At 43.4% G+C, this 25,244-nt stretch overlaps 1 protein-coding gene across 1 annotated transcript in view; it reads left to right on the forward strand.

The window, feature by feature from the left end:
* The first annotated feature begins 12,639 nt into the window (after window positions 1–12,639).
* LOC103587734 (transmembrane emp24 domain-containing protein 11) overlaps window positions 12,640–25,244 on the forward strand; it is a 43,560-nt gene continuing 30,955 nt past the window's right edge. The window contains exon 1 of the mRNA XM_008569275.1: window positions 12,640–12,792. Coding sequence (XP_008567497.1) covers window positions 12,669–12,792 — 124 coding nt within the window. The 5' untranslated portion in view covers window positions 12,640–12,668. The remainder of the gene's footprint in view (window positions 12,793–25,244) is intronic.

Genomic DNA, 25,244 nt, shown 5'->3' on the forward strand with positions numbered 1-25,244 from the left:
TGGCAAATCTTCCATGTCCACTCGAAAAGACTGTGCATTCTGTCATGGCTGAGTGTACTGATTCATAAATGTTAGTTGGGTCGATTTGGGCCAAATTTGTTGATGGTGCTGTTCAGGTCTTCTTTGTCTTTACTGATTTTCCTTTATTTGTATCTATTACTAACAGGAGTATTGAAATCTCCAGCTATAATTGGAGATGTATCTCTTTCTCCTTCGGTTCTGGCAATTTTTGTTTCATGAATTTTGAAGCTTTATTATTAGGTATATATACATCTAAGATAGTACCCTTTTATCTTTATAAAATGTTCCTCTATCTCCCGTAATATTTTTTATTCCAAAGGGTACTATGTCTGATATTAATATAGGCCTTCCGACCTCTTGGATTAAAGTTTGTGTGGTATATCTTTTTCCATTCTTGTACTTTTAATCTACCTTCTCTTATATCTAAAGTCCATGCATTGTAGAAGACATTTGCTGGGGTCTTGCTTTTTACTAGTCTGGTAATCTCTGCCTCTTACATCATTTACATTTAATATACATCGATATGATTAGGGTTAAGTCTACCATTTTCATTTTTATTCTATTTGTCCCATCTGTTCTTTGTTTCTTTTCTTGTTTATAATTTTATTTTTCAGCCACATAAATATTTTGCCTAATTAAAACATAAAAATAAACCCAACTAAAACAAAAAGACAAAATGACTAAACCTTAAATACCAAAAACAAACTAATATAAATGCACCATCCTTTATATGAAAAAAAAAATTACTTCAGTAACTTCAGGTGGTATTTTTTGTGTATATACCCCTGGGAAAATACTAAAAATAAAGAGAATGCAAAGAAGGCTTAGATAGCATTTGGTAGTCTTTTTGATACCAGAGTTCTTCAAAATGTTTGTGGAAAAAAACAGAATTAAAGGATAATACAAATATTATACAACTCTCAGATGTTGTGAGTAGTGCTGCAATGCACATGGGAGTGCAGAGGTCTTTTTCATATATTTATTTTATTTTCTGTGGGCAAATACCCAGTAGTGGCATTGCTGCACCATAAGGTCGTCCTATTTTTAGTTCTTTGAGAAACCTCCATAGTGTTTCCATAATGGCTGTACTAATTTACATTCTCACCAACAATGAATGAGAATTTCCCTTTCTCTGCATCCTCACCAGCATTTGTTATTTTCTGACTTGTTGAGAATAACCTTCTAACTGGAGTGAGATGATATCTCATTGTGGTTTTGATTTGCATTTCCCTGATGATTAGTGATGTTGAACATTTTTCTCATGTGCCTGTTGGCCATCGGTATGCCTTCTTTTGAGAAATGTCTGTTCGGGTCCTTTGCCTATTTTTAAAATTAGGTTATTATTATTTGCTGATGAGTTGTTTGAGTTCCTTATGTATTCTGGATATTAGCCCCTTGTCTGATATGCAGTTTGCAAACACTTTCTCCCATTCTGCAGTTTGTCTCTTCACTGTGTTGATTGTTTCCTTTGCTGTGCTGAAGCTTTTTAGTTTAATATAATCCCATTGTCTATTTTTGCTTTAGTTGCCTGTGCCTTTATAGTCTTGTTCAAAAAAGCGTTGCCCAGTCTGATTTCATGTACTGTTTCTCTTATGTTTTCTTCTAGTAGTTTCATAGTTTCAGGCCTTAAATTTAGGTCTTTAATCCATTTTGAGTTGATTTTTGTGCATGGTGAGAGATAGGGGTCTGGTTTCGATCTTCTGCATGAGGACATCCAGTTTTTCCAGCATCATTTATTGAAGAGGCTGTTGCCTCCCCAACGTGTATTCCTGGCACCTTGTCAAGGATCAGTTGGCTGCAAATGAATGGGTTTATTTCTGGGCTCTGTATGCTGTTCCGTTGGTCTTTTTGTCTGTTTTTAGGCCAGTACCATGCTGTTTTAGTTACTATAGCTTTGTGTGATATACCTTAAAGCCAGGTAGTGTGATGCCTCCAGCTTTGTTCTGTTTGTCTGAGATTGCTTTGGCTATATGGGGTCTTTTGTGGTTCCATACAAATTTTAAGGTGTTTTTTTTTTTTTTTCTATTTCTGTGAAGAATGTTGTTTTAGTCCATTTTGTGTTGCTATAACAGAAATACCTGAGACTGGGTAATTTATAAAGAACGGAGGTTTATTCAGCTTATGATTCTGGGACAGCTGCATCTGGCAAGGCCTTAGGCTGCTTCTACTCATGGCAGAAAGTGGCAGGGAGCAGCTGGTACAAGCAGATCACATGGCGAGAGGAAGCAAGAGAGAGAGAGAAAGAGAAGGTGCCAGGGTCTTTTTAAGCAACGAGCTCTCTTGGGAACTAATAGAGCGAGAACTCACTTATTAATCCCCCCTCCCCCAGGGAGAGCATTAATCCATCCATGAGGGATCCGCCCCCATGACTCAATCAGTTTCCAACACTGCCACATTGGAGATCAAATTTCCACATGAGTTTTGGAGGGGCCAACACATCCAAACTCCATCATTGCGCCCCTGCCCCCCAAAAAACTCATGTCACTCTCACATACAAAATACAATCATTCTATCCCAACAGTCCCAAAAGTCTTAGCTTGTTCCAGCACCAACTTAAAAGTCCAAAATCCAAAATCTCCTCTGAGACCATAAACAAAAGTCCTTCCAACTGTGAACCTGTAAAAGTGAAATCCAAATTTATCTGCTTCCAAGATACAATGGTGAAACAGACATTGGGTACACATTCCCATTCCAAAAGGGAGGAACAAGCCAGAAGAAAGGAAAAACAGGCCCCAAACAAGTCCGAAACGCAGCAGGGCAGACATTATGTCTTAAAGCTTCAAAATAATGTTCTTTGACTTCAAGTCCTGCATCCTGGGCACAATTGGGCATCTGGGCCCCCAAAGCGTCAGGCAGCCTTGTTCCCATAGCTCTGCCAGGCACAGCCCAGTGGGCCACACTGATGCCTGTGGCTTTTCCAGGCCCACATTGCATGTTACCAGTGGCCCTGCAGTTCTGGGGTCCTGGCGGCAGGCCTGCTGCCTTGGCTCTACTAGACATTTCCCTAGTGGGGGCTCTCTGTGCGGGCTCCAACCCCACCTTTCTGCTCAGCGTTGCTCTAGTAGATGACCTCTGTGGTGGCTCCACCCCTGCAGCAGGTCTCCGCCTGGGCTTCCAGGCTTTTCCATACATCCTCTGGAATCTGGGCGGAGGCTGCCATGACTCCACTGCTCTCACGTCCTGCTGGCCTGCAGACTTAACACAACGTGGACACCACCAAGGTTTTGGGCCTCTACTCTCCAGGGCTGCTGCACGAACCACACTAGGGGCCTCTCTAGCTGGAGCAGCTGAGATAGAGGAAGCAGGTTCCCGAGGGCAGCTGTGCCCAGGTCTGTTCTCTGGGACAACTCAGTCCTTCTAGGCCTCAGGGCCTGTGATGGGTGGGGCACCCTTCCAGACTTCTCAAATGCCTTTAGGACATTTTTTCCATTGCCCTGGTTCTTAGCATCTGGCTGCCTCACCCCAAGATAATGTCTTTAGCAAACAGTTTATCAGCTTCACCCTTGCATTGTTCTCTGGCTCTCTGCTTCCTTACTGCATGGCCAGGCTACAAAGTTTCCAAATCTTTACGCTCTGCTTCCATTTACATCATGCCTTTGCTGCCATAACTCAGGGTAGGCTGTTAGAAGTAGCCACACAGTGTCCTGAATGTTTTGCTGCTTAGAAATTCTTTGGTCAAATGCTCTGGTTCACAACTCTTAAGTCCCACCTTCCACAAAATCCAAGGGCATGGACACAATACAGCCAAATTCCTTGCTATGGTGTAACAAGGGTGATCTTTTCTCCAATTCCCAATAAGTTCCTCATTTCTATCTGAGACCTCATCATCTGCATGGCCTTTACTGTCCACATTTCTATCAGCATTCTGCTCTCCACCACATAAGTCTCTAAGACATTCCAAACTTTCCCTCATCTTTTTCTCTTCTTCTAAGTCCTCCAAACTCCTCCAACCTTTGCCCATTACCCAATACCAAAGCTGCATCCACATTTTCAAGTATCCGTATAACAACACCCCACTCCTCAGTACCAATTTTCTGTTTTAGTCCGTTTTGTGTTGCTATAACAGAAATACCTGAGACTGGGTATTTTATAAAGAACAGAGGTTTCTTTGGCTTATGATTCTGGGACAGCTGCATCTGGCATGGGCCTCAGGCTTCTTCTACTCATGGTCAAAAGTGCAGCAGCTGGCAGGTACAAGCAGATCACATTGTGAGAGGGAAGCAAGAGAGAGAGAGAGAGAGGAGGTGCCAGCGTCTCTTTAAGCAATGAGCTCTCATGGGAACTAATAGAGCGAGAACTCACTCATTACTCCCTCCTCCCCCAGGGAGAGCATTAATCCATTTATGAGGGATCCACCCCCCTGACTCAATCAGTTTCCAACACTGCCACATTGGGGATCAAATTTGCACATGAGTTTTGGAGGGGACAACACATCCAAACTCCATCAAATGTCATTAGTATTTTGATAGGGATTGTATTGATTCTATAGACTGCTTTGAGTAATATGGACATTTTTATGATACCTGTTCTTTCAACCCATGAAAATGGATATCTTTCCATTTATTTGTGTCTTTAATTTCTTTTTCAGATATTTCATTATTGGCACATAGGTGCATGCTGTTTAATTTCCTTGAATTTGTAGTTTCCAATGTTCCTTCTGTTATTGATTTCTAGTTTTATTCCATGGTGGTCAGAAAGACAGTTAAAATGATTTCAGTTTTTTTGAATATGTTGATATTTGTTTTGTGACCTAACTTATAGTCTATTTTAGAGAATATTCTATGTGCTGCTGAGAAGAATGTATATTCTGCAGCTGTTGGATGGAATGTTCTATAAATGTCAGTTAGGTCCAATTGGTCTAGAGTAGAGATGAAATCAGATATTTACTGGTTAATTCTCTGCCAAGATAATCCATCCATTGCTGCAAGTGGGGTGTTAAAGTTCCTTACTATTACTGTGTTGGAGTCTCTCTGTCGTGTTAGGTCCAAAATATTTGCTTTATATACCTGGGTGTTTTCATGTTGGGTGCATATATGTTTAGAATTGCTACATCCTCTTATAGAATTGATCCCTTAATCATTATATAATGACTTTCCTTATCTTTTTTTTCTTCAATTGATGTCTATTTGATCTAAGTATAACAACTCTTGCTCTTTTTTGGTTTCCATTTGCATGAAATATATTTTTCCAGCCCTTCACTTTCAGTCTTTGTGTGGAGTGAGTTTCTTATAGGCAGTGATAGAGTTTGGATGTGCTGTCCCCCCAAAACTCATGTGGAAATCTGATCCCCAATGTGGCAGTGTTGGGAGCTATTTGAATTATGGGGGCAGATCCCTAATGAGTGGATTAATGCTCTCCCTAGAGGTGTGGGTAGTGAGTGAGTTCTCTATTCATTCTTGTGAGAGGTGGTTGTTTAAAAGACCCTGGCATCTCTCTTCTCTATCTTGCTTCCTCTCACCATGTGACCTGCTTGTACCCACTGGCTCCCTGCCACTTTCCTGAGTAGAAGCAGCCTGAGGCCCATGCTCATAATGTCCCAGAATCATAAACCAAATAAATCCCTGTTCTTTATAAATTACTCAGTTTCAGATATTCTGTTATAACAACACAAAAATGGACTAATACAGGCAGCATATTGTTGGTTAATGTTTTATAATCCATTCAGCCACTCTGTGTCTTTTAATTGGGGAATTTAATCCATTTACATTTAGAGTTATTATTAATAGATTGAGACTTGTTAGTGTCATTTTGTTACTTTTTTTCTAGTTATTTTGTAGATCCTTTTCTCTTACTTTGTGTATCCTTTTTTCCCTGTCTTACTGTTTTCCTTTGTGATTAAGTGATTTTCTCTGGTACTATATTTTGATTTCACACTGTTTACAGTATATATATTGTAAATTTTTGTGTTATGGTTACCATGAGGCTTACAAAATACATGTTATAGTTATAAAAAGTTGGTTTTTTGTTTGTTTGTTTAGAAGATGACTGGTAAGGGGATCTTAACCCTTGACTTGGTGTTATCAGCACCTCACTCTCCTGAGTGAGCCCTTGGCCAGCCCTATAACAGGTTATTTTAAACTAATAACAACTTTGATCACTAGGGGGAAAAAAAACAGACTCTACTACACTTGATGTTATTCTCCCACTTTTGCCATTTTGCTTTTGTAAGTTATGTCTTTTAATATTGCCTATCTCTTATACAGTTGTTGTATCTGTTACCATCTTTAATAGGTTTGTCTTTTGGACTTCATACTAAAAATATAAGTGGTTTATTTACCACACTTACAGCATTGGAGTATTCTGAATTTCTCTGTGTACTTATTTTACTTGTGAGTTTTATACCTTCAAATGTTTTCTTGTTACATTTTAGCATTGTTTTCTTTCAGATTGAGAATTCTCTTTAGCATTTCTTGTAAGGCAAGTCTAGCATTGATGAATTCCCTTAGTTTTTGTTTGTCTAGAAGACTCTTTATTTCTCCTTCATATTTGAAGGTTATTTTTTTCTGGATACAGAATTCTTGGCTGATAGTCTTTTTCCTTTGGCATTTTGAACACATCATCCCACTCTCTCCTGGCCAGCAGGAAATCTGCTAAGAAATCTGCTGAAAGCTGAACTGGGGCTCCACTGAATGTTATGTGTTTCTTTTTTCTTGCTGATTTCTGTATTTTTTTTTTCTTTGGTTTTTGATAATTTGATTATGATGTGCTTTGGGGTGTTCATTCTCCTTTGGGTTGAATTAGATTCGTGACCTCTGAACATCCTGTACCTAGATCCTGTCATCTTTCTCCACATTTAGGAAATTTTTGGCTATTATTTCCTCAAGCATGCTTCTTAGGTCTTTTCCTCTTTCATCTCCTTTGTATACTCCAGTTATGTGTAGGTGATTTTTCTTGATGATGTCCCACAATTCTTGCGGTCTTGTTTCATTTTTTCTTATTCTTTTCTTTCTGTTCCTCTGATTGGGTAATTTAGTATGTTCTGTGTTTGAGCTCACTGATTCTTTCCCCTGTTTGGTCAAGTCTGCTGTTGGAGTTTTCTATTGAGTTTTTCAGTTCAGATAACATATTCTTTATTTCTAGTATTGCTATTTGGTTTTTTAAATTGATTCTATTTTGTTGTTAAGTTTCTTGTTCTGCCCCTGGATTGTTTTCCAGATGTATTAGACTGTTCCTGTTGCTTATAACATAAGTACCCCAAACTGGATACTTTGTAAAGAAATGATATTTATTGCTTACAGTTTTGGAGGCTGAGAAGTCCAAAGTCCAGAACACATCTGGTGAGGGTCTTCTTCAGTGGTGACTTCAGCAATGCAGGGTATCACATTGTGAGAAAGGCAGAAGCAAGAGAAAGAAAGCTTCTCATGTGCTCTCCTTTTAAAGCCACCAGAACCACACCCACAACCACCATTAAACCATCAAATGTATTAATCCATTCACTATGGCATGGTCCTCACAATTTAATCATCTCTTCAAGGCCCCACCCTCAGCAGTTACAGTGGGGATTAAAGTTCAATGGGTTTGGGGGGACGTTTAATTCACAGCACCAGATGTCACTTAATTTTCTATCTGTATCTCCTTGTGAATCCCTGAACATCTTTAAGAGAATTATACTGAATTCTCTGTCAGATATTTCATAAATCTGCTGTTCTCCTGAGTCCATTGCTGGAGATTTGTTGGTATCTTTTGGTGGTTTCATGTTTCTCTCTTCTTTCTCAACATTTGTATCCTTATATTGATGCCTGTACATTTGAGAAGATGGTTGTTATTTTTTCCAGCTTTTGTAGGTGTTCTTTGGTGGTGTTAGACCATTACTACTCAATATCAGAACTTTACCTTTGGCTTGAAGTTTTTTCCATTCTGTGGAAGATTTATAGTGGCCACCACCACTTAAACACTGCACTGGAACTAGCTTGCTCTCCTGCCATTAATTACCAGGTTGGGGAAATTTTACTGCAGTGACGAAAACTTGAATTTTTTTGCCTGAGCTAAGTTGCTTCCCTGCCATTGTTTTGCAGTCTGGGGAAGACTTTTTGCATGGACTGGGATTTGATTGTTGGCCTTTTAGTCACTTCAGTGTCATGGGAAGACTCCACAGGGGCAACTGGGCTGTGTGGAAAATCCAGCCTGGTACTGAGTCCTGCAGATTGCACCCCTTGTGGCACTACAGTGCTGGCTGGTCTCCATTGTGTGGCACCCATGCTGACTGGAACAGAGATAAGCTGCCAATATTGTGCCTCAATGCACTCCTGATGGATCAGTCCCCCGGCACTACGAATGTTTCCTATGGGGCATGCCCTGGATGAGTCTCCCATGCAGACTCACAGACCACTGGGTAAATCAGATACCCAACTCTTACTCTGTCCTCTCACCTCTGAGACAGCAGGTCCAGTGGCCTTCTCCACCTCTGGCATTTTGCTGGCCTTGGGGGTGGAGGATGGAGTGCTCCAAAGTGATCTTTTCGTCCTGCCAGTTGTGGCCCCTCTCTCCTTTGCAGCTCAGGGGAACTTCACAAGTAGCTAGCTGTCTTGGAAAATGGTATGGACCGTTCTGAAGTGGTCTTTTTTCCCAGTGGTCATGGCAGTTTTCTCCCCTGCAGGCTCCAAGTAGCTTCACACAAAAAGTGCTGTGGCAGCTTTGCAGACTCCGGGAAGCTGCTGTGTGCCTTGTGCCACATCAGTCCTGGAAGCAGGTGGGACCGTTCAAAGAGATCCTGCCTCCAGCCTGCCATGGCTGCTTTCCACAGCTTTATGGGCTCAGGGGTCTCTCTGCCTCTTCCCCTAAGCTCTGGTGGTTTCAGGATAACACTTTTGTGCTCTTATTATTGCTAGTTGATTTCTTGTGGGGGGTGGGGAGCAATCCCAGGGATCGTCTACTCTGCCATTTCAGTCTGATACTGTCCTCTGCATGGGCTGTTTCTAAATACCAAATGGACTTTCAAAGACAGATTCAAATTCCACTTCTGACCAAGATGGAGTAACGGGCACCAGGGTATCTTCTCATCTCGGTGCTTCTTTCATTCTGGCCCATGAGTCTCCTTTTCAATAGACCATCTTTCTCCGGGATTTCGATTGTCTCATCTCCATGAATCTTCCACTCTCATGAACTTTTTGAAGACCCCTCGTGCTGGCAATGTCGTTATGGTTCTTTGGAATTACTGTAGATATATTGAAGGATAAAGGAAATAAGTAGTTATGCTAATGCTATTAAGAATAAAGACTTCTAGCATGAGGAGATACAAGCATATAATCAAAGAAATCCAGTTACACTCTTTAGTCTTAAATTTCAGTTGGACGTAAGAGCATAAACTCATGATTTCTTTTTTTATTTAAAAACCAGCAAACAGAAAAAGCGTTTTCTAGCTGTGTCCTCTGAGGAAACTCAGAACAATGACAGCCTGTAAAAACAAACACCCTCATGTAATGCTTCTGTGTTAAAGAGCTAATGTTTATCTGTCAAAAGGACACAGGAGCCAAACTGAAGGGGCTGGCCCTTGCCAAAGGTTGGGAGGTTTGACCATCAAAAAGAACACTGACTGCAGTGATATCTGACAGTTCGTGAATCTATAATTATTCTTCAAAGAAGCCCCATCGGTTACCCCAGGGCTCAATGTGTTACTTTGAAAAGTAATAATTCTAGGGAAAGAATCAAGCATGTAGCCTGCCTTTCCTTCACAATCTCTCTCTCAGGGTAACCGACTAGTTGGTGAGAGAAAGTTTTCTTCACAGCACTTACTTCCTGAGTCAAGGGACAGAGCATAAACGGGAGTCAAAACCATCAGGTACAGGCTGACAGGGACTCTGACAATGGGGGGATCAGGCAGACAGCACTGAGCCCACTGGCGGATGTCTGGCCTCTGCCGTGAGGCGACAGGAGGCCCACACTTGCTGCTGCAGCTGAAAAGTCCAAGCCTGAGTCCGATCAAATGTGGGGCTGCACACACCAGCAAACGGGAAACAAAAGCAGAGCAGTTAGCCCCGCACCCCGCAGAGTGGCGTCCAGGGACCAGCAGCCTCTGTGCCTGGGGCCCATTCCAGCCTCCAGAGCCAGGAGTGCACACAGCAAGAGCCCCAGGAGATCCGTGTGCACACGGAGGCCTGTGCTGGGCGAGACAGCAGCCGAGGGCGCTTCCGCCTGCGCCTGGGCTGCAGGCCATGATGAGCCAGGGACTCAGTGTCTCCAACAAATTACTGGGATAACAAAGAAGACCGGTTGTGGGAAAGGGATATCCTACAGAAGAAAGGACTGAAGAGCCATAGCAACCAAGCGCCACGTGGGAATCCTGTTTAGGTACCGGTTCAAATAAATCAACGGTCAAAAGACCTTTTAAGGAAATCAGGGAGATTTGACTATGGACTGAGTTTTGGATGATAGTAAAGAATTATTAATTTTGGCAGGTGCCATAATCGTGTGATGGTTATTATTTAAAAAGAAAGTCTTACCAGTAAGAGATGCAGATTGAAGTAGCAACGGGTAAAAATGGCCTCTGATCTGGAATTTGCTTTATCATACTCGAGGACAATTGAAACACAGATATGAACCCCTCAAACATGTACAAGTCAATGTTAAAAAAAATACTCTGGGGAAAAAAGTGTGTGTGTGTGTTGGTTAAATGAAACAAGTCTGGGGTTCATCACACAATTCCTTGGTTTTGTTTGCCTAAAATTTTCAATAACAAGAAGTGTTCTTAGTAGTGCCTGGGGATGGAGAGGCGGGGCCAGCACGCTGGGACAGCCACTCAACGTGTCGGGCTGTGGGACAACGCACAGACACTCGCGTGGTGCGCACCATGCGCCGGCTGTTGCTGGCACTGAACACACGCCACATCACTCGACCTTCACAACTGCCCTAGACGGTGGGCTCTATTATTGCCTCAACTTTACAGATGAGGAAACCGAGGCATAGAGCAATTAAGGAACTGCCAAGGGTCACGCAGGGGGTAAGTGGCAGAGGAGGTGAGCCCAGACCGTGGCCCGGGGTCCAGGCCTGTAAACATGGTGCTACAGCTCTTCTCCAGAGGAACGCACTGGTGGTCGGGGAGGCTGGGCCGCACACAGCCAGCAGCCAGGCAAAGAGCGAGGCCTCTGGGGAGGCAGGAGACAATGGGCTCCAAAGCAAGCAGGGGCTGGCTTTAGACAGGAGGAAGGACTACAGGTGGGGCCGAAGGTGGAGGCAGCTGCAGAAGGCCCGTGTCCTGGTGGCCACTGCCATGCACCGGGAATGCCTCCGGCTGCAGCTCCACCAGGCATAGCAAGCAGGGGAGCCCCGGCCGCACCATCCCTGCACGTCTGCTGCGTGTCAGGCTCAGCGCCCAGGGCTGTGCAGCACGCGTGCCTCCCGTTTCTAGGACGACGCTGTGCAGTGGCACTGCCATTCTCGGCCTGACGGGCGACATCCTAGGTCTGCTGATCTGTCCGCGCTCACACGGACAGCAGAGCAGTCACACAAGCAGGCCTAGTGCCGACCGCTTCCTCCCAGCCGTGCTTCTCCACGTTTCCACTTGTTTCAAGAGCACTCGTAACCGCTTGTCAAAGCGTCCTAGTGACAGCTCACTCTCCTACAGAGAAATGAGCTTGGGCAAAACGTGGTGAAGCCCACGTCAGGTCTGTCAGCTTGTTAGCTGCTCTGCCAGCGCCGACGGGACCTGACGGTCAGGACGTGAATTCTTCCTCTCCCGGGTCTTCCCAGTCAGCACATTGTCACCGCAGCGAGCTGCCTCCTCCTCCGCCCCACATGTCCGCACCCACTTCCTGTCCCCACAGCAGTGTCCCCTCCCCGGGTCCTTCATCCCCCATGATTCTGTCTTCACTTCTTCCTCCCCACCTGCTGCCAAGCAGTGGAAACAACCAGAAAATGGCCCTCTCAGAGGCGCGGCCCAGAGCTCCCCACCACCGGTGTCTGCTGCACTTGGCGTTGCCGGGTCCCTCCGGTCCTCTCCCGGCCCAACGCTGCCCTCACTCCAACAGAACAGTTCAGCATCTTCACAGAAGAACAGACCAAGGACCAGCCGGTGGCTCACTCGGTAGAGTGCGGTGCTGATAGCACCAAGGCCATGGGTTCGGATCCCATATAGGGATGGCCGGTTCGCTCACTGGCTGAGCGTGGTGCTGACAACACCAAGCCAGGGGTTGAGATCCCCTTACCGGTCATCTTTTAAAAAAAAAAAAAAACTCCCGGCCCAACGCTGCCCTCACTCCAACAGAACAGTTCAGCATCTTCACAGAAGAACAGACCAAGGACCAGCCGGTGGCTCACTCGGTAGAGTGCGGTGCTGATAGCACCAAGGCCATGGGTTCGGATCCCATATAGGGATGGCCGGTTCGCTCACTGGCTGAGCGTGGTGCTGACAACACCAAGCCAGGGGTTGAGATCCCCTTACCGGTCATTTTTAAAAAAAAAAAAAAAAAAAAAAAGAACAGACCAGAAAGAACTCTGACGTCATCGTGCTTGCAAAGGTCCCGAGGTTCAGACGTCCTTTCATCACGTTCTCTGGGGTTTGCTGCTACTACCTGCTGGAGTGCAGGCGCCATGTGTCACTTCTCACAGAAATCGATTTTACAGAACTATGCAGTGAACACGCACACTCCACAGGCAGTGTCACTTGCACCTGATCCGCCTCAGAGAGCCCCGGGAGCAGCTAAAGCAAGAGGATGCAAATGCTGACACTTCTTCTATGTTCTAGTTTTTCGCTTTCAGCGGCTTTTTATTTCCACATAGGGGAGCAAGAGGAGAAGTGCATGATAGAGGACATCCCAAGTGACACCGTGATAACAGGTGGGTGAAGTGCTCCCTTCTGGGTGCTGGACTCGCGACGTCGTCCGTGGCACCGTGCAGACCTCCTGAAGCTCGTGCTGCTGGGCAGTGAGTGTCCGTGTGTGGTTTGCTCTTGATAGTCCTTCCAGTTACGCAAGCCTAACGTGAGAGTGGCCTGCAGCGCGACTGCAGGATCACAGAGCAGGACACCTAGGTAGGACACCACAGCATCCCAGCTCGACTTGCTTTCCCAGTTGTCAGGTATCTTTAAGAATCTCGGATGCCATTTATTGTGCTAGTTGTGACAGAACATGCGAGCATAGGAAAGGGCCGCAGACTGGCCCAGTAAAACAGGACGCTGAGCGCAGTCAGTGTGTCTTCTGCACCTTGGCTCCCGGTGCGTGGAGGACAGTCTCGGTCACCTGGCTCCCAGCCCCCGTCCCACTGCCCACTGTGGCTGTCTCCCTCACCCCTGAGGCAAGGACCACTCTTCTTTGAGTCCTTGTCCACCTTGGGCTTTCCTGTCCCTTCTCCTTCCTGGATCGCTGTCCTAGACCTCCCCTAACTCCAGCTGCTCCTCTCCTCCCCTGCGTCTCTGTTCTTCCCGCCCCACAGTCTCCTCAGCCACCCGCCACCCCCGCCATCGCATGATTTAGATTTCGAGCTCAGCTACTTAAAATCTACTGTTACAGGAAAAACTTGGAAACACATCAGGTTGCATGTTTCAATTTTTCTTTAGAAGAGCACACTATGGCCCTAAAGTCTGAGTCCACAGACTCTGGCCTTGGAAGCAATGTGCGGGCCCGGCCCTCCTGTGGCCACTGCCCCAGCGTGGAAGGAGCCAGCATGCTGCCCGCATTGTCCCGTGCCACGAAGGAACCTCTGCGTCACGCCCTGGGGCAGCTGCTCGCCTCTTCCTTGCTGGGCAGCACGCCCGCGACTGCCCACGGAGCAGGAGCTACGTCCCCACAACTGTTATGTAGGCATCCGTGTTCTGCCATCTCGGTTCTCTCAAAATAAATCTAATGTTTTTCACCTGAAGCCCTTCATAACCTGGAAGCCAATGATTCCGTCCTCCCAGATCTCTCTTTTCCAGGCTGACTCTCCCTAGTTGCAGAATGAACAGGCTGAAGGATAAAACTGCGGTTTTTGAGGCTTCCAAGCACACTGAGATGAAACCACTAACTGGTCTTTACAATCCTGCAGCCAGATGTGGACACATCTAAATTTTAACTGGGCTGAAGAGCAGAACACGAGTCTTTCTGAAGTCCATTTCCATGATGTGCGCCGTGTTTCGAAGCTCTCCCAGTCTAGCACGCCCTGACGAGAAGGAACTAAAGCCTGCGGGGCGCCAGTAGCTCTTAGCTCAATCTCCCCTGACGTCTGAAGATTGCTGTTTCACTCATGTTTACCATGCTCTTTTCCATTTAAAGATCACCTCCCTCTCTCTCTCCTTCCATCTCTCCCCATCTCCCTTTATCTATTTATTCAGCAAATACAGCCCTGCGTCACTTGACGGGGATACGCTCTGAGAAGCGTATCACTAGGTGATTTTGTCATTGTGCAAGTGTGCTATGAAAGGGAACTGCAATGGATTTTCCTATTTTCTGCTCTGGCCACTCTTTATATGCACATGGGCCCTCTGACGATGTTAGTCTCTCTTGCCTCGCTTTCCTCATCTGCTAAATGGGGATTAGAATAACACCAGCGCACAGAGTCGTGAGAATTAAGTTACAGGTGGGGATGGGGCCTGGCACTCAGCAGACACTCAGTGGGCATTGGCTAACAGTTATTAACTATTGCTTTACTGTGCACATGGATGGGCATCATGTAAAAATGCAAGAACTCTGAAGTGGACACCCTTTCAGGTGGGTTCAGACCCAATGTGTCAGAAGCTTGGGTTTCTCTCTCAGAGGCCTGCACTGCCTTGGGGAGGGTCACCCCGTGGGTAACCAGGCCATCCTCCCGGACTTACTTAGTAACAGACTTGCTTACACCAGCATCACCACGAGCATGTGAGCAACGCGATGTCGCACACTTAGACTGGGACACCATGGGGTGATGGGGATTTTTCAGCTCCGTTACAATCATATGGGACCGTCATTCTGTATGGAGTTTGTTGCTGACCCAAACGTTGTTATGTGGCACGATGGCACCTCCTGAGCCATTGTTCTAGATCCCAGGGAGTCACAATTGAAACAGTCACGCCTCCAGGGTGCTTGTCTTCTCCTGGATAGAAAAAGGCAGTAAAGTAACCAAGGAGGAAGTTATATAACAGCTCAGGCGGCAAGCGTGGTGGACAATGTCACAACATGAAAGGGGACAGCAAGTTACAAGCACGGACAGAAAGGGCTTGCTGAAAAGTCCACACTGCAGCAGGGACCCCGCAGAGGCAGGCGGCACAGCCGGGCCAGGCCGGGAAGGCGTGGGCGCCAGGCTGCAGGTGCGGGCGCAGGAGTAGGTGGGACACCTGTGCCAGGCTCCAGCACGACGTGAGCCCCACACACCGCACAAGGTCGCCGCGGTGAGCATGGCCAGGAGCAGCCCAGGCAGAAGCAGGGGTCTCGGTGCGAGGCTCCGTTCGTCCAGGAAGGAGGGTGCGGCTTGCGGGGGAGCTGCGGGGGAGGGGCGCGGTGGTCAGACACTGGGTGCGTTTTGAAGATAGAACGTATGTTTCTTTTTAAAATTTATTTATTTTTTAATTATTATTATTTTACATTCAAAGTTGATGTTGCGGAGCAGTGGAGGGGCAGGTAGGACGCGGGTAGGGAGGTGCGGGTGCTGGTGCAGGTGCAGGTGCGGGTGGGGCTGACCTGGTTGGGAGGGCAGGGGGCGTGGCTGGGGCCTGCAGACGCCCCCACTCCGACTCGGTCTCCAGCGGTGGCTCGGTTGCCAATGGGCTGGATGCGAACTTCAGTGGGTGTGGTTGAAGCCCTCGGCCCCCTCTCCCCGACTCCGGCTCGGGAGCCCAGGGGGCTTCTGCAGGTGGTGCGATGGTCGCCAGGCTGGATGGGGACTTAAGGGTCATGGCCGAGGCCCTTGGGCCTCCCCCAGCCCTGGTTCGGGAGCCCAGGAGGCTTCCAGCAGCAACGAGGTCATTGCCAGGCTGGAAGCGGACATCTGGGGAGCACGGCTCAGGCCCTAGGTGCCCCCCAGCCCTGCTCAGGCGCCCAGGGGGCTTCTAGGAGCAGCACAGTCATCCCTGAAGATGTTTCAACAGAATAAAAATGGGATAAAAAAGAGGAGAGATGATTCCAGTGTTTAAGGCCTGAGTAACTGAAAAAATAGAGTTTATGGAGATGGAGAAGAGGGCAGACCATGGTTTGGGTGGGTGTTGTCAGGAGTTTGTTTCTGGGTGAATTAAATCTGAAATTCCTGTTGGCCACCCAAGGAGAGACTGTTGAGGAAGGGTAGGGTGTGTGTAGCTGAGAGGCCGGGTGGAGATCTGACCCGAGGCACTGCCAGTGCAGATCACTGGTGCTGAAGCCCTGACACTGGGCCAGGTCACTGAGGAAGAGACAGCACACAAAGACCGAGCCTGGGGCATGCTATACCATTCAGAGGTCGGGGAGAAAAGGAGAAATCAGCAAAGGGGACCCGGACGGAGCAGCCAGTGAGAGCGAGACGGATCCTGGAAGCAAATGGACAGATGCTTCACAGCAAGGAAGAGTAATGAGCTGTACCTAATGCTAATCCCAAGTAATCTGAGGACAGAGAATTAGGTTTTGGATTCAGCAACACGGATGAAGTCCCTGATAAGAGCAATTTCAGTGAGGTAGTTGAGGGGTAAAAAACCACTGGAGTGGATTTAAGCGAGAACAGGAGGAAGTTTCAGTTTCAACCTTGATGAAACAGCTTGTATTTGGTTAACCCTCCCATGGAAAGCAACTGTGAAAACTTGGCGAAATATATAAAACAACTGTTGGAAGGCACCAGAGTATAATCTACACAGGCCCTAAGAGGCTGTGATCTTTGGGGAAGGGAAACTCAAGGTGGGCCCCACAGTCATCCTGATGTTTCCACTCAGGCAATTTTCCAAATTGTTTATTAGAGAAATAAAGCCTAAGAGAAAGGGCTAAAGAAAGTGGGGTCAGCATTCAGGCAAATACACGTGGAATTGCATCCCCACAAGGAATGGTGACAGAGAAGGGAGAAAAGGCAATATTGAAAGAGATAATGGTCAGGAATTTTTGAAAACTGATGAAAGACATCAACCCAGAAACTTAAGAAGCTCAGAGTACCCCAAACGAGGATAAATATAAGGAAAACCATACCTAGGTACACCATAGTCACACTACTAACAGCCAAAACACAAAGAGAAAGTCTTAAAACACCACCAAGGAAAAAAAGACGTGATTACCTAAGGGCCCATAAGAACGACAACTTTTCAGCAGAAACTATGGCATCTTCAAAGATGCTGAAAGGAGAAGAGAACAATTACCACAGCTTTGTAATATATTCTGAAATCAGGAAGGGGGATGTTTCCCATTTTGTTTTTCTTTCTCAAGATTAATTTGGTTATTCGTGGTCTCTTGTGGCTCCCTATGAATTTTAGAATCATTTTTCTATTTCTGTAAAGAAGTGCCATTGGGTTTTGATAGGGATTGAATCTGTAGATTGTGTTGTGTAGGATGGACATTTTAACAATATTTACTCTTCCGGTCCATGAACATTTGTTTATGTCTTCTTTAACTTCTTTCGTCAGTGTTTTGTAGTTTCAGATACTAGTCTCTCACATCCTTCGTGAAGTCTAATCCTAAGTATTTCATTCTTTTTGGTGATCCTGTAAATGGGACTGTTTTCCTAATAATAGCTCATTGTAAGTGTATAGAAATGCATCTGATTTTTATATCGATTCTGTATCCTGCAACTTTATTGAATTCACTTATTAGTTCTAACAGTTTTTAATGGAGTCTTTAGGGTTTTCTATATATAAGATCATGTCATTTGTGGGCTGGCTGGTTACCTCAGATGGTTAGAGCATGCTGTTATAACACCAAGGTCAAGGGTTCAGATCCCCATATCTGGCAGCTGCCAAAAAAAAAAAAAAAAAAAATCACGTCATCTTGCATTAGTCTGTTTTGTGTTGCTATAACAGAAATACCTGAGACTGGGTAATTAATAAGGAAAAGTGGTTTATTTGGCTTACGATTCTGGGACAGCTGCATCTGGCATGGGCCTCAGGCTGCCTCTACTCATGGCGGAAAGCAGCAGGCAGCCAGCGGGTACAAGCAGATCACACGGTGAGAGGAAGCAAGAGAGAGAGAGGAGGCGCCAGAGTCTTTTATACAAACAGCTCTCGCAGGAAATAACAGAGCAAGAACTCAATCATTAGTCCCCCCACCCCCAGGGAGAGCATTAATCCATTCATGAGGGATCTGCCACCATGACCCAGTTTCCAACACTGCCACGTTGGGGATCAAATTTCCACATGAGTTTTGGAGGGGACAACGCATACAAACTCCACATCTTCGCACAGAAATAATTTTACTTTCTCCTTTTCTGTTTAGATGCTTTTGTTTCTTTTTCTTGGCTAATTGCTCTGTCTAAGGCCTCCAGTACTACGTTGAACAGAAGTGGTGAGAGCAGTTCCTGATCTTAGAAGAAAAGCTTTCTTCACCATAGACTATAATTTTAGCTGTGGACTTTTCATATGTGGCATTTATTATGTTGAGGTACTTTCTCATTATTCCTAGTTTGTTGAGAATTTTTATCATGAAAGGATGTTGAATTCTGTCAGATGCTTTTTTTTTTTTTGCATTTATTGAGACAATCGTGATTTTATCATTTATTCTGTTAATGTGGTGTATCATATTAATTGATTTTTTAATGTTTAACCACCATTGCATCCCAGGGATCAATCCTACCTGATCATGGTGTAAGACTCTTGTAATATACCTTTGGGTTTGGTTTGCTAGTATTTTGTTGAGGATTTTTGCACTAAATTCATCAGGAATGTTAGCCTATAGTTTTCTTTTCTTGTAGTGTCTTTATGTGGCTTTGGTATCAGGGTAATGCTGGCTTTGTAAAATGAGTTTTAAAGTGTCCCCCACTTCAATTTTTTGGAAGAGTTTGAGAAAATTTGGTGTTATTCTTCTTTAAACATTTGGTTGAATTAACCCATGAAGCCATCTGGTCCTGGGCTTTTCATTATTGGGAGGTGTTTGACTACTTATTCAATCTCCACATTAGTTATAGGTCTGTTCAGGCTATTTCTTTATGATTCAATCTTAGTAGGTTGTATGTTTCTAGGAATTTATCCATTTCTTCTAGGTTATCCAGTTTTGGGGGGATATAATTGTTCATGCTAGTCTCATGAGCCTTTTTATTTCTGTGGCATCAGTTGTAATGTCTTCTTGTGTTAGCCTGTTTCTGTTGCTTATAAAATACTTGGAAGTGGGTGATTTATAAAGAAAATAAAATTTATTGCTTACAGTTTAGGAAGCTGAGAAGTCCAAAGTCCACCTGGTGTTGGCAACAGTGACCCAGGGGTCTCACATTGCAAGATGGTGGAAGCAGAGAGAGCAGAGAGAAAGACAGACTCTTCTCTTCTTTTAAAGCCCTCAGAACCATGCCCCTGACCACCATTTTTAATCCATTCACTACTGCATGGTTCTAGAATCCAATCACCTCTTTAAGGGTTCACCTTTCAAGTACCATAATAGGATTTGCCACCCTCTTTACAACCACAGTGGGGGCCAAGTTTCCAATACATAAAACTTGAGAGACACAATTCAAGCTTTAGGGAGGTTTGGGGGGACATAATTCAATCTGCTACATTCTTCTTTCATTCTGACTTCATTTAAGTTCTCTTTTTCTTAGTCTAGACTTCCTGATTTCAAAATGCTTGTATATTACAAAGCTACAGTAATCAAAACAGTATGGTACTGGCATAAAGACAGACATAGATGAATGGAACAGAATAAAGAGCCCAGAAGTAAATCCACATACATATGATCAACTAATATTTGACAAAGGTAATAAGAGTACACAACAGGGAAAGGATAGTCTCTTCAAGAATTGGTGTTGGGAAAACTGGACATCCACATGCAAAGAATGAAATTGGACCCTTATGTTATTTCACACACAAAAATCAACTAACAGTAAATTAAAGACTTAAATGTAAGACCTGAAACTGTAAAACTCCTAGAAGAAAACATAAGGGAAAAACTTCATGACATTGGCCTTGGCAATAATTTCATGGATATGACATCAAAAGCACAGGCAACAAAAGCAAAACTTAAAGAATCACCTGGAAGAGGCAGAAGTCCGACCTCACCCCTGAGAGATTCTGTTTCAGTAGAACTGGAATTTGTATTTTTAAGAAACATCCTGGATGAAATTGGTGGTCCTGCATCTCAGATTAAGCAATTCTGTCCTCAGGAACTCCTGAACAGTCACTGAATCAAACTGTTGGGTTGTACTGGCCTTGAGATTCTGATCTGTGGATGAAAACCACATTTCAACACAAGGGCACCCTACTCTGCCAAAGTCCTGCACCTCTCGTCACAACAATACAACTAGGTGTCATTGTCCTTGACTTAACCTTCCCCTCTACCCCCACTCCTGCCTCTACCTCAAAAATAAAACACTGTAGTAAAAAAAAAAAAAAGCAAAACTTGACAAGTAATACTACATCCAACTAAAAAGCTTATGCACAGCAAAGAGAACAGTCAACACAGTGGAGAGGCAAACTATGGAATGGGAGAAAATATTTGTAAACCATATATATCTGATAAGGAGTTAAGCTTCAAAATATATGAGAAATGACTACAACTCAATAGCAAAAATGCCTAATAACTCAATTTGTAAAAGGGGCTAAAGACTTGAACAGACATTTCTCTAAAGAAGACATACACACGACCAGCAGGTATATGAAAAACTTGCTCTATGTCACTAATCATGAGGGAAATGCAAAAAAACCCCCACAATGCGATATCACCTCATATCTGTCAGATCGGCTGTTATTAAAAAAGAAAGACAAGTGTTGGCCAGGATGTGGAGAAACCGAGACATTTGTGCACTGTCGGTGGGAGGGCAGAATGGTGCAGCTGCTGTGGAAAACAGGATGGAGTCTCCCCCCAGATTAACAATAGAACTCCCATGTGATCCAGCAACCCCACTTCTGAATATTTATCCAAAACAATTGAAATCAGGGTGTAGAAGAGATATTAGCACCCCGATGTTCATAGCAGCACTATTCATAATAGCCAAGATGTGGAAACAGCCTATATGTCCAACAACAGATGAAAGAATAGGAAAATGTGGCATACACATACAACAGAGTACTATTCAGCCTTGAAAAAAGGAAATTCTGCAACTGGAAACAGCATGGATGAACCTTAAAGATATTATGCTAAGTGAAATAAGCCAGTCACAGAAAGACAAGTACTGCATGATTCCACTTACATATGGTATCTAAAATAACCAAATTCACAGAATCAAAGAGTGAAATGGGATTATCAGGGGCTGGGAGGAGGAAGAAATGGGGAGTTACTAATTAACAGGCATAAAGTTTCCATTAAGCAAGATAAATAAGTTCTAGAGATCTGCTATACAACGTTGTTCCTGTAGTCAACAATACTGTATTGTACACTTAAAATTTCATTAAGAGGGTAGGTCTCATGTAAAGTCTTATTTATTTATTTTTAACAATTATACTTAGATTACTTACGACAACTGAGATACGAGCATTAGAGAGAGTCATCATTCTAAGTTGTTTTTCTGTTCATCATTTTACAGACTGTGAATATCAGGTGTTTACTTAAGTAAGAACTTTGGGATATACAGCTTTTTTTAAATTAAACTAACAATATTAAACTAGTCTTATTCATCAAAGAGTCACATAAGCAAAAATCATTCTGTTTTAGGCTGGGTTTATAGTTTTATAACCTTAAAACATTTAGCAGAGACAAATATAATCCTGTTTGATTGGTGAACCCTGGCAAAAACGTATGCTGACAATTTTGAAGGTATTTTTGTTTTTATTTTATCAACAAATTTAAAAACACCTTATTTGTCAAACATTTACTTAAGTCATATGAATTAAAAACAATTGGATTGATTACTATATATATTATTTGAGCACTCATTTAGCCAATCTGAACAGAATTTTTTTGAGGTTTTTTTTGGGGGGGAGACTAGTTACACCAGAATTTACCACATAGACACAACATACTACATAATATATAAACACACCTAAACCCATGTGTACACACACAAATAAAGATTTTATAGTTTTTGTTTTAGTCATGAGACAGTGATACAAACTCACTAATTTATCAAAGAAAGTTGGGTCTAAACTATTTTTCAGACAAATGGAACCTGTTCACATGACTAAACGTTATTTGCCCTTATAGATAATCTAATGAAGGCTGTTGGATCAGATTTTAGTTAAATCAGCTTTTGTAGAAGTTTGATATTTAAAGAAAAACACTTAACTTTTTTTCAGTTTTAAATGAGTTTAGGGTTAAATTTTCAATGTTTACATTCTAGCTGGATTGATTGAGTTGTATAAGAAAAACAAAACCTCCAAATGGCCTTGAATTGCTAATAAAAAGTATATCTTTTGTTTGCCTGGTTTGTTTGGCCAGTCAGTGCAGGTGGGGAAGTATTTTTTAAAAGTTATTATTTTTTCCCTTCGGCTCCTTCTGGTCCGTGCATGTCAGACAAAGCAATTTTTATTCCAGACAGATAATACCTTATATTATTGCTCTGAGCTCAAGATTCTGACCTTTGGATCTAAGAGCCTAACTTTTGTAAACATTTATCTAGTTATTTTTCTTTTAGATTATCCATCTTTTAATTAACTCTTTCATCACCTTAAGCAATTGTTAGTCATGCAAAATTAAGTTTACATTTTCAAAAGGTGTCTAATGTTTCTATGTTGTAGGTTACCATGGAGCTGTTGTAATTTAAAAGCCCTTTAAAACTTTTTTAAAAAAATTCTTGGCTGGAATGCCATAAGCAGTGAGTTTTCTCTCAACATTTGTGGGAGAGTCAACGCAATAGGCAGAGAAAAGAAAACACAGACAGGCAGAGAACTCATAATTCCCTACATGTTAGCTCTGTAGTTGCAATCTCTTAATTTGGTACTTAGAAAAAAACAAACTTAGGTAGTTTAAGTGGTCCACGTGATGACCATTGATTCAAGAACATGCAAGAGAAAAAGTGATAAAGCCAACTGAAGTCTCAGAAGAAAAAAAAAACCTGGTGTATTAGTCAGTTTCTGCTGCTTATAACAAAATACATGGAACTGGGTAATTTGTAAGAAAACAAAATTTATTGCTTACAGTTTCAAAGGCTGGGAAGTCCAAAGTCCAGGGAACGCTTTTGATGAAGGCCTTGGTGGTGGCAACAGTGACCCAGGGATCTCACATGGCAGAAGATTGTGGAGCAGAGGGAGACTAACCTGTCATGTGCTCTTCCTTTTTTTTTTTTGTTTTAATTTTATTTTGTCGATATACAATGTGGTTGATTATTGTGGCCCACTACCGAAACCTCCCTCCCTCCTCCCTCTCCTCCCTCCCACCCAACAGTGTCCTTTCTGTTTGCTTGTCGGAACAACTTCAAGGAACTGTAGTTGTTATGTCTTCTCCCCACCCACCCCCGGTTTTTTTTTTGTGTGTGTGTGTATGTGTGAATTTATTTATTTATTTTTAGCTCCCACCAATAAGTGAAAACATGTGGTATTTCTCTTTCTGTGCCTGACTTGTTTCACTTAATATAATTCTCTCAAGGTCCATCCATGTTGTTGCAAATGGCAGTATTTCATTCGTTTTTATAGCTGAGTAGTATTCCATTGTGTAGATATACCACATTTTCCGTATCCACTCATCCGATGATGGACATTTGGGCTGATTCCAACTCTTGGCTATTGTAAAGAGTGCTGCAATGAACATTGGGAAACAAGTATACCTTCGACTTGATGATTTCCATTCCTTTGGATATATTCCCAGCAGTGAAATAGCTGGGTCATATGGTAGATCAATCTGCAACTGTTTGAGGAACCTCCAAACCATTTTCCATAGGGGTTGCACCATTATGCATTCCCACCAACAATGTAAGAGAGTTCCTTTTTCTCCGCAACCACGCCAGCATTTATCGTTCAGCGTCTTTTGGATTTTAGCCATCCTAACTGGGGTGAGATGGTATCTCAGTGTGGTTTTGATTTGCATTTCCCGGATGCTGAGTGATGTTGAGCATTTTTTCATATGACTGTTGGCCATTTGCATATCTTCTTTAGAGAAATGCCTACTTAGCTCTTTTGCCCATTTTTTAATTGGGTTGCTTGTTTTTTCCTTGTAAAGTTGTTTGAGTTCCTTATATATTCTGGATATTAGTCCTTTGTCAGATATGTATTTTGCAAATATTTTCTCCCACTCTGTTGGCTGTCTTTTAGCTCTGTTAATTGTTTCTTTTGCTGTGCAGAAACTTTTCAGTTTGATATAGTCCCATTTGTTTATTTTTCCTTTGGTTGCCCATGCTTTTGGGGTCATATTCATGAAGTCTGTGCCCAGCCCTATTTGCTGAAGGGTTTCTCCTATATTTTCTTTAATAAGTTTTATTGTTTCAGGGTGTATATTTAAATCCTTAATCCATTTTGAACTTAGCTCTTTTCCCCTTTTTTTAATTGGGTTGCTTGTTTTTTTCTTGTAAAGTTGTTTGAGTTCCTTGTATATTCTGGATATTAATCCTTTGTCGGATGTATATTTTTTTTTCCTTTTTGTCTTTTTTCGTGACTGGTAACGGGATCGCAACCCACGGTGTCACGCCCGCACTGTGCTCAACCAATGAGCGGACCGGTCTCTATATGTGATCCAAACCCTTGGCGGGAGCACCGCCGTGCTCCCAAGTGCCGCACTCTACCGAGTGCGCCACTGGGCCAGCCCTGTCGGATGTATATTTTGCAAATATTTTCTCCCACTCTGTGGGTTGTCTTTTAACTTTGTTAATTGTTTCTTTTGCTGTGCAGAAGCTCTTTAGTTTGATATAATCCCATTTGTTTATTTTTCCTTTGGTTGCCTGTGCTTTGGGGGTTGTATTCATGAAGTCTGTGTCCAGTCCTATTTCCTGAAGTGTTTCTCCTATGTTTTCTTTAAGAAGTTTTATTGTTTCAGGGTGTATATTTAATTCTTTAATCCATTTTGAGTTGACTTTAGTGTATGGTGAAAGGTATGGGTCTAGTTTCATTCTCCTGCACATTGATATCCAGGTCTCCCAGCACCATTTGCTAAAGAGGCAGTCTCTTCCCCAGTGTATAGGCTTGGTGCCTTTGTCAAAGATCAGCTGCCTGTAGCTGTGTGGGTTGATTTCTGGATTCTCTATTCTGTTCCACTGATCAGTGTGTCTGTTTTTATGCCAGCACCATACTGTTTTGGTTATTATAGCTTTGTAGTATAGTTTAAAGTCAGGTAGAGTAATACCTCCAGCTTTATTTTTTTGCTCAGCGTTGCTTTGGGGGGGAAAATGAC

Source organism: Galeopterus variegatus, unplaced genomic scaffold, assembly GCF_000696425.1.
Source record: "Galeopterus variegatus unplaced genomic scaffold, G_variegatus-3.0.2 Scaffold26, whole genome shotgun sequence".
NCBI classification, from domain to species: Eukaryota; Metazoa; Chordata; class Mammalia; order Dermoptera; family Cynocephalidae; genus Galeopterus; species Galeopterus variegatus.